This window comes from Oncorhynchus nerka, linkage group LG8 (assembly GCF_034236695.1).
Source record: "Oncorhynchus nerka isolate Pitt River linkage group LG8, Oner_Uvic_2.0, whole genome shotgun sequence".
NCBI classification, from domain to species: domain Eukaryota; kingdom Metazoa; phylum Chordata; class Actinopteri; order Salmoniformes; family Salmonidae; genus Oncorhynchus; species Oncorhynchus nerka.
In genome coordinates, this window is record NC_088403.1 from 18,362,766 (window position 1) to 18,372,301 (window position 9,536).

General features: G+C 42.2%; 1 protein-coding gene across 1 annotated transcript in view; it reads right to left on the reverse strand.

Annotated features, from left to right (window-relative positions):
- Nucleotides 1–9,090, reverse strand: part of LOC135572876 (protein arginine N-methyltransferase 8-B-like) — a 22,871-nt gene extending 13,781 nt beyond the window's left edge. Inside the window, exons 1-3 of the mRNA XM_065021482.1 lie at nt 8,242–9,090; nt 7,178–7,402; nt 716–871 (exon numbers count right to left, since the gene is read on the reverse strand). Of these exons, the coding sequence (XP_064877554.1) occupies nt 716–871; nt 7,178–7,402; nt 8,242–8,415 (555 nt within the window). The 5' untranslated portion in view covers nt 8,416–9,090. The remainder of the gene's footprint in view (nt 1–715; nt 872–7,177; nt 7,403–8,241) is intronic.
- Between the last annotated feature and the right edge of the window lie 446 nt (nt 9,091–9,536).

The window sequence follows — 9,536 nt, forward strand, 5'->3', positions numbered from 1 at the left end:
AGCCTCTTAAAGAAGAAGTTAGAGGTCTGTGAGAGCCAGAAATCTTGCTTGTTTGTAGGTGAACAAATACTTATTTTCCACCATAATTTGCAAATAAATTCATTAAAAATCCTACAATGTGATTTTCTGGATTTTTTTTCTCATTTTGTCTGTCATAGTTGACGTGTACATCTCTCATCTTTTTAAGTGGGAGAACTTGCACAATTGGTGGCTGACTAAATACTTTTTTGCCCCACTGTATATCATTTATATCCACTTCAACTCAACAGACAGATCAGACGACTGTATGACAGTGGAATATCAACCATCAAGTCCATTTATTCCTCAGCCTGGTTCACACTACAGGGCCAACCCGAGCCAGGCCATGCCGATCTGGGCTGGCCTGGTTACGCATCCACCATGGCTGCTTGTGCCATGCTGGAAAAGGACAATGTGAAAGGAAAATATAAAAACCAGCAGGGTATGTTTCAGCTCGGCCCTATAGTGTCCAACAGGCATCTGTTAAATGCATAGACGGGCGCGTTCAGAAGGACGCAACGTTTTGGATTGTTGAGATGGAAATCGGCTATGTAGAACGAACATGCCTCTCCACATGGAGAATTAAGGAATCACATCAGCTCTATTCATGGAATGTCTATCTGCAACATTCAACAACATTTGGCAAATGAACCGTGTGAAAAAGGTGTTTGGTGTTTAAAGCAGGACAAGGACTCACCCCGTACACGTGCCTGGCGCCCGCGTTGGCAGCGAACATGGACAGGATGCCTGTCCCACTGCCCACGTCCAGAACTATCTTGTCCTTGAACATGTGCTTGTTGTGGTACATGGCATTCCTATAGGTCAGGGTCCGTACTTCATCCTTCAGCATCTCCTGTCCAACAGGGAACAAGATGGGAATGTTGATGGGATTGGGAATCTCACAGAGAGCTGAATCCTAACTTAAGTCGAATTTTCACTTAGGACTGGATTCAAACCTTATCGCAGAAGTATGGCGGAATATCCAGCCTTTAGTCATGCATTGGTGTCAATGGGAGACTAAGTGAATATTTGACTTAGGATTTCCAGAATGTGCAAGACTTTGTAGCTCCGTGACAATGACTTTGTCCAGGAGTTTTACCTGGTCAGGTCATGGGGTCAGGAAAAACATGATACACAGAGGACGTCAAGCTCAGAAAGACTTAACCCTATCATTCCCGAGATCCCAGCAAAGATGGGCTTTTCATTCATCTGACTTTCAGTTATCTGCATGTCCAGCCCTCATATTTAGCCTCACAATGAAGTGTTTTACCATTTTATTTTCAGGACAACCAGGGCTACAAGCAGAAGACAAAACATCATTTGACTTAAACAGTTGCATTCATGGGTTTTATTGACAAATGTCCATTTAAAAACTAAGGTCTGTGAAAAAATGTATATCTACCTAGTCAGTAACAACTGTTTGGAGTTTGTGACATCAACTATGTGAGCTTATTATAGTATTACAGACAGTATGTCCTGGGCTTTTCTATGATCTTCTATGTAGAAGAACCCCTTACCTTCTAATCACTCTTGTGTGGCTTGTGTGCTTCATAGAGCAAAGTAGTTTTTCATAGACAGCTTTAATAGTTTGCAGCTCAAACCATTCTGACTCGACAGACATTTTTGTATTAAAGACCCGTCCCCAGACACCTTTGGAATCCACCCTTGTCTCAAAAACACCGCTGTAGTGCAGCCCCCATTAATCACACAGACTAATGGTGTCCATGGGTGCAGAAGAAATGAACAAATCCAATGGTACAACCCAGAAGTCTGTAACCCAAACACACCATGTTAAAAAGGGCTGAGATGTCCAAAATGCCCTGGCAATACGGTGGGACTCATTGGGTTAATATCAGGCTAAGAGAGAATCAACAGAGTGTGGAAAATGTGTATATAAATGTCCTCATACAGGACGTAATGAATATGCTACACTGAACAATTCAGAAGTGGGAGGTACAGGACATGTGTGTGTCCCAAATGTCACCATACTGTATAGCGCACTACTTTCCACCAGATCCCAATGGGTCCTGGTTGAAAGAAGTGCCCTACATAGTGAATATGGTGCCATTTGGGACGTAGTGCATGTCCTCTTAAACATGTAGAAATGACAGCTTCTGGATTTCTATTCATAGAAAACGATCATAGTGACAGAGGCAGTATTTAAGGTTGCATCACTGGCACAGGCTCTTTAAATAGAGGTAGGTCTATAACGAAACCCTGCTGGGATTATCTGATACCCATCTATCTGCACACACACTCACACATTTTATCGGGGGCAGTTCTGTTCTTGGGTCTGCTTGGCATTCAGACTGTAACCTGACCCACATGCTAAATAAGGACCTCGATAGAAACACATTTTTTGGTTGTTCCCATTCTCTTTTAGGATACCTAGAGCATTTGGGGTATGAGTCTGACACTTCAATAGATCACTATCTGGGGTATGAGTCTGACACTTCAATAGATCACCTCTGGGGTATGAGTCTGACACTTCAATAGATCACCTCTGGGGTATGAGTCTGACACTTCAATAGATCACCTCTGGGGTATGAGTCTGACACTTCAATAGATAACTATCTGGGGTATGAGTCTGACACTTACTATCTGTGGTATGAGTCTGACACTTCAATAGATCACCTCTTGGGTATGAGTCTGACACTTCAATAGATCACCTCTGGGGTATGAGTCTGACACTTCAATAGATCACTATCTGGGGTATGAGTCTGACACTTCAATAGATCACCTCTGGGGTATGAGTCTGACACTTCAATAGATCACCTCTTGGGTATGAGTCTGAAACTTCAATAGATCACTATCTGGGGTATGAGTCTGACACTTCAATAGATCACTATCTGGGTTATGAGTCTTGACACTTCAATAGATCACCTCTGGGGTATGAGTCTGACACTTCAATAGATCACCTCTGGGGTATGAGTCTGACACTTCAATAGATCACCTCTGGGGTATGAGTCTGACACTTCAATAGATCACCTCTGGGGTATGAGTCTGACAATAGATCACTTCAATCTGAGATCACTATCTGGGGTATGAGTCTGACACTTCAATAGATCACTATCTGGGGTATGAGTCTGACACTTCAATAGATCACCTCTGGGGTATGAGTCTGACACTTCAATAGATCACTATCTGGGTTATGAGTCTGACACTTCAATAGATCACTATCTGGGTTATGAGTCTGACACTTCAATAGATAACTATCTGGGGTATGAGTCTGACACTTACTATCTGTGGTATGAGTCTGACACTTCAATAGATCACCTCTGGGGTATGAGTCTGACACTTCAATAGATCACCTCTGGGGTATGAGTCTGACACTTCAATAGATCACCTCTGGGGTATGAGTCTGACACTTCAATAGATCACTATCTGGGGTATGAGTCTGACACTTCAATAGATCACTATCTGGGTTATGAGTCTGACACTTCAATAGATCACCTCTTGGGTATGAGTCTGACACTTCAATAGATCACCTCTGGGGTATGAGTCTGACACTTCAATAGATCACTATCTGGGTTATGAGTCTGAAACTTCAATAGATCACTATCTGGGGTATGAGTCTGACACTTCAATAGATCACTATCTGGGGTATGAGTCTGACACTTCAATAGATCACTATCTGGGTTATGAGTCTGGGGGGTATGAGTCTGACACTTCAATAGATCACTATCTGGGGTATGAGTCTGACACTTCAATAGATCACTATCTGGGGTATGAGTCTGACACTTCAATAGATCAGCTATCTATCTGAAACTTCAATAGCCACTATCTGTTATGAGTCTGACACTTCAATAGATCACTATCTGGGTTATGAGTCTGACACTTCAATAGATCACTATCTGGGTTATGAGTCTGACACTTCAATAGATCACTATCTGGGTTATGAGTCTGACACTTCAATAGATCACCTCTGGGGTATGAGTCTGACACTTCAATAGATCACCTCTGGGGTATGAGTCTGACACTTCAATAGATCACTATCTGGGTTATGAGTCTGACACTTCAATAGATCACCTCTGGGGTATGAGTCTGACACTTCAATAGATCACCTCTGGGGTATGAGTCTGACACTTCAATAGATCACCTCTGGGGTATGAGTCTGACACTTCAATAGATCACCTCTGGGGTATGAGTCTGACACTTCAATAGATCACCTCTGGGGTATGAGTCTGACACTTCAATAGATCACTATCTGGGTTATGAGTCTGACACTTCAATAGATCACCTCTGGGGTATGAGTCTGACACTTCAATAGATCACTATCTGGGGTATGAGTCTGACACTTCAATAGATCACTATCTGGGGTATGAGTCTGACACTTCAATAGATCACTATCTGGGGTATGAGTCTGACACTTCAATAGATCACCTCTGGGGTATGAGTCTGACACTTCAATAGATCACTATCTGGGTTATGAGTCTGACACTTCAATAGATCACCTCTGGGGTATGAGTCTGACACTTCAATAGATCACTATCTGGGGTATGAGTCTGACACTTCAATAGATCACTATCTGGGGTATGAGTCTGACACTTCAATAGATCACCTCTGGGGTATGAGTCTGACACTTCAATAGATCACTATCTGGGTTATGAGTCTGACACTTCAATGCCTCGCCCTCTTTCCTTTACATGCCAGATACCAGAATGTCAGTCCCGTGATAGTTAGCCAGTTAAGCAGGAAGGCAGGCAGTCAACCAGTCAGTCCATTAGTCAGTCAAGCAGGCAGGCAGTAAACCAGTCAGTCCATTAGTCAGCTCCTTAGTTGTTCAGTCAGTCCGTCTGTACGTCTGCTTGGCAATCCATCAATTCAATTTGCTGGCAGCTACATCCGAAAACGTGTAAAGCCTAAACCCCCCAGAGAGCAAGCAGAGGCAACAGTGCTACAAAACATCCCACCAGGCAGGACAGTAAGAACATCCATGAGTCTCTTAACTACAGTGTCTCCAGAAAATATTCACACCACTTGACTTTTTCCACATTCTGTTATGTTACAGCCTTTTTTTGGTCATTGGCCCACACACAATAGCATATAATGTCAACGTGGAATTACATTTTTAGAATTTTGTACAAATGAATAACAAATGAAAAGTTTAAATGTCTTGAGCAATAAGTATTCAACCACTTTGTTATGGAAAGCCTAAGTTCAGGAGTACAAATGAGCTTTAACAAGTCACATAATAATGTATGTATTAATTGCATGGACTCACTCTGTGTGCAATAATAGTGTTTAACATGATGATTTTTGAACGACTACCTCATCTCTGAACCTCACACATACAATTATCTGTAAGATCCCTCAGTCAAGCAGTGAATTTCAAACACAGATTGAACCACAAAGACCAGAGAGGTTTTCCAATGCCTCCCAAAGAAGGGCACCTATTAATTATGCTTTGGATGGTGTATCAATACACCCAGTCACTACAAAGATACAGACTCCTTCCTAACTCAGTTGCCAGAGAGGAAGGAAACCACTCAGGGATTTCACCATGAGGCCAATGGTGACTTTAAAACTGTTACATAGTTTAATGGATGTTATAGGAGAAAAGTGAGGATGGCTCAACAACATTGTTGTTACTCCACAATACTAACCTGATTGACAGAGTGAAAAGAAGGAAGCCTGTACAAAATAAAAAATATTCCGAAACATGAATCCTGTTCGAATAAGGCACTAAAGTAAAACTGCAAAAAAATGTGTCAAAGAAATTAACTATGTTCTGAATACAAAGTGTTATGTTTGGGGCAAATCCATCACTAAGTACCACTCTTCATATTTTTAAGCATGGTGGTGGCTGCATCATGTTATGGGTATGCTTGTCATTGGCAAGGAAGAGAGTATTTTTAATGTTTTAATGATTAAAAAAATGAAATAGAGCTAAGCACAGGCAAAATCCTAGAGGAAAACGTGTTCAGTCTGATTTCCAACAGACAATGGGAGACAAATTAACCTTCCAGCAGGAAAATAACCTAAAACACAAGGCCAAATATACACTGGAGTTATTTACCAAGATGACATTGAATGTTCCTGAGTTGCCTAGTTACAGTTTTGACTTGAAAATCTATGGCAAAACTTGAAAATGGCTGTCTAGCAATGATCAACATCCAATTTGACAGAGCTTGAAGAATTATTTTAAGAATAATGTGCAAATTTTGTACAATCCAAGTGTGCAAAGCTCTTAGAGACTTGCCCAGAATGACTCACAGCTGTAATCACTGACAAAGGTGATTCTAACATGTATTGACTTAGGGGTTGTATACTTATCTAATCAAGATATATTAGTATTTTATTTTCTATAACTTGTTTTTTTGTTTGTTTTTTTAATCAAAATTTTTCTTTGATGTATGTGGATTGTGACAAAACAACAACAATTAAATCCATTTTAACCCCACTTTGTAACACAACAAAATTTGGAAAAAGTAAAGGGTTGTGAATACTTTCTGAAGGCACTATATCTACCTCATGGATGAGTCTCCTACCTACCTCATGGATGAGTCTCCTACCTACCTCATGGATGAGTCTCCTACCTACCTCATGGATGAGTCTCCTACCTACCTCATGGATGAGTCTCCTACCTACCTCATGGATGAGTATCCTACCTACCTACCTCATGGATGAGTCTCCTACCTACCTACCTCATGGATGAGTATCCTACCTACCTCATGGATGAGTATCCTACCTACCTACCTCATGGATGAGTATCCTACCTACCTATCTCATGGATGAGTCTCCTACCTACCTACCTACCTCATGGATAAGTATCCTACCTACCTACCTCATGGATAAGTATCCTACCTACCTACCTCATGGATGAGTCTCCTATCTACCTACCTACCTACCTCATGGATGAGTCTCCTACCTACCTATCTGATGGATGAGTGTCCTACCTACCTACCTACCTACCTACCTACCTACCCTACCTACCTCATGGATGAGTTCCTACCTACCTATCTGATGGATGAGTCTCCTACCTACCTACCTACCTACCTCATGGGTGAGACCCCTATCTATCTGATGGATGAGTCTCCTACCTACCTACCTCATGGGCGAGTCCCCTACCTACCACATGTATGAGTCCCCTACCTACCTATCTGATGGATGAGTCTCCTACCCACCTACCCACTTCATGTATGAGTCCCCTACCTACCTCATGAATGCCAAAGTGGGCGTAGGAGTCAAAGTAGTAGTCCTGTGATGTCATTTCCTCCGGGTTGAGCAGCTTTGCAATCTTGCTGCGCCCGGGGCAGGTGGGAAGGGCCGCTACATGGGGCGTATGTGGAGGGTGTGGCACATGGTGGACAGTTGGCACAGGTTTGGGCAAGGAGGCAGGCTGAAAGGACTGCGACTGGGGGGTAGTGATGGTACACTGCCGCTAAGAGAGAGGAGGGGGTGAGGCAGAGAGAAATAGGGAATATGAAGATAGAGAGGAGGGTAGGGATAGAGCAAATGAAGAGACAGAAATAAAGATAGACAATGTGGGGAGGAAAGAGAGATGAGAGATGAGGGAGGGAGGGAGGGAGGGAGGGAGGGAGGGAGGGAGGGAGGGAGGGAGGGAGGGAGGAAGGAGAGCGGAGGAAGGAGAGAGGGAGAGATTGAGAATTAGGGACAGACAAAAGTGAGTGTAGGTGTATTTGAAGAGAGGGCACTTGAACATTATCAGAGAAGAGCAACAAGACTGGATCTGTTTGCAGTAACAAATTGCTTTCAATACAGTGCACTTTGATTCAAAACCATTTGTTATAGCATTACATGGCTAAATGTGTTATTTACAAATACAGTGAAACACTTAGAATGCATTAGAGGTCACTTGGTAGGCTAGATTACATAATGTTACGCATCTATCCGTTTTCAGAGCAGCAGGAGTCCATGCGACAGATTGTGCAGAATGGATAGTGAAATCAGCACCAAGGACAGCGCACACGCTAACCACTACAGATCATTTCTGCATTGCATTTCTTTGCAAATGTAATATTTTAACGGAATATATGCCATAACAATTTACAAAAACAACTAAACGTTGCATGTGTCTGCATTGCTTTTTACAGACACCAGTAGTCGATACAATATCGATTACTTCAAAACTGACAAAGACACTAAAACATTAATAAACAGAACCATCAGTAATTGATTATTAACGATTATAGCAATATAACGAAAGATTTTGACCAGCATATGTCATTCCTTGGATCATTTACCAGCGAACTGACATACCTCAGAATTGTCCGGCTCCGCCATTTTTCTCCGTAGGAGCAGGCAACGCGAGTGCCTCAGTCCCATATGAGCCAACGAGATTTCTTCAATCCAGGGAGGGAAAATCTTATATAAAATAAACTTAGTAGCTCTCTTTCGATAAGCTAGATTTATTTTCTCTAGATTGACTTTCATAAATGATGCAAGCGTTTAATATCGGAAATCGTAAATATTTTAGGCTAAATTCCAACTTATTGTTAGCCCCCTAAAAAGTTATCATGCTCTTCTAAAACGTTTGTTTCACATCGATAAAAGCGACAGGTATCCATTTTGTAAAAGTTACAGGTGGTTCCTATAGAGGCACTTGGGCATCAAATGCATCAGCACCCCGAAATAACCTTCCTCTCTCCTCTTGCGCACTGCAACATATGTCTATGATGCAAGAAAACTATACCAAGGTGCCTGTAGTCCACGTTAGGAAAATACATCCTCATACTCCGCTTCTCCTCAACAGTTGTTTTCCACGTCTATCGACATATCTCACAAGTCGTTGGCTTGAAATCGCCCCATCAGTGATATTTATATTCGGAGAAGGATGCGCTATCCTCCGTTTGACTTGGCTACGTTCCCATGGCAAAAGTTGAACTTGAGTTTTGAGTTGGAGCTGTTCATTACGGTTATACAGGCAGTCAGGCACCCGTTTTTCCAAGAACCGGCTCGTGATCAGAAGTTATAAATCGATGCCTCCCACGCGCCAGATGCCTCTCTTCACCTTCACAACAGATTTTCCGGCAGAATATAGAGAGATGCTGTATATAGCGGACCAATTGCCGTACTTCTCGACTTTCGCAGGATTCCCCACCGTGCAGAGCAATTATTATGAGCACGAAAGTGTCTGTACCTTTGCAGCATACGTTTCCCCCATACTGCATCTAACCTACTTTATATGAGACATGACCTTGAAGGCATGTTCTAGCTAGCCTACTTTCGTAATTAACACAAGAAAGACATTCAATCATTTGGGGCAAAATGGATCGAAACTGTGCGTACTTTTCCTACATGATACGAATGACTCTTGACACTCTCCCAGGCGGGCCATTCGATCTTACATGTGAACATTTGTGAATGATCTAATTTGCAGATTCATTGCAAAGTTGAACATCTAATCGCCTACAGGTGTTTAGTTTATTTCCCCAAAGCGTCATTATGCGTAATGAGCACTTGGATCGCGATACAATAATGGCGGCTTTTAAGGTTGCACTGCCATTTCTAAATATAACATCTCTATGATTGATGGGCTACACATACTGTAATGA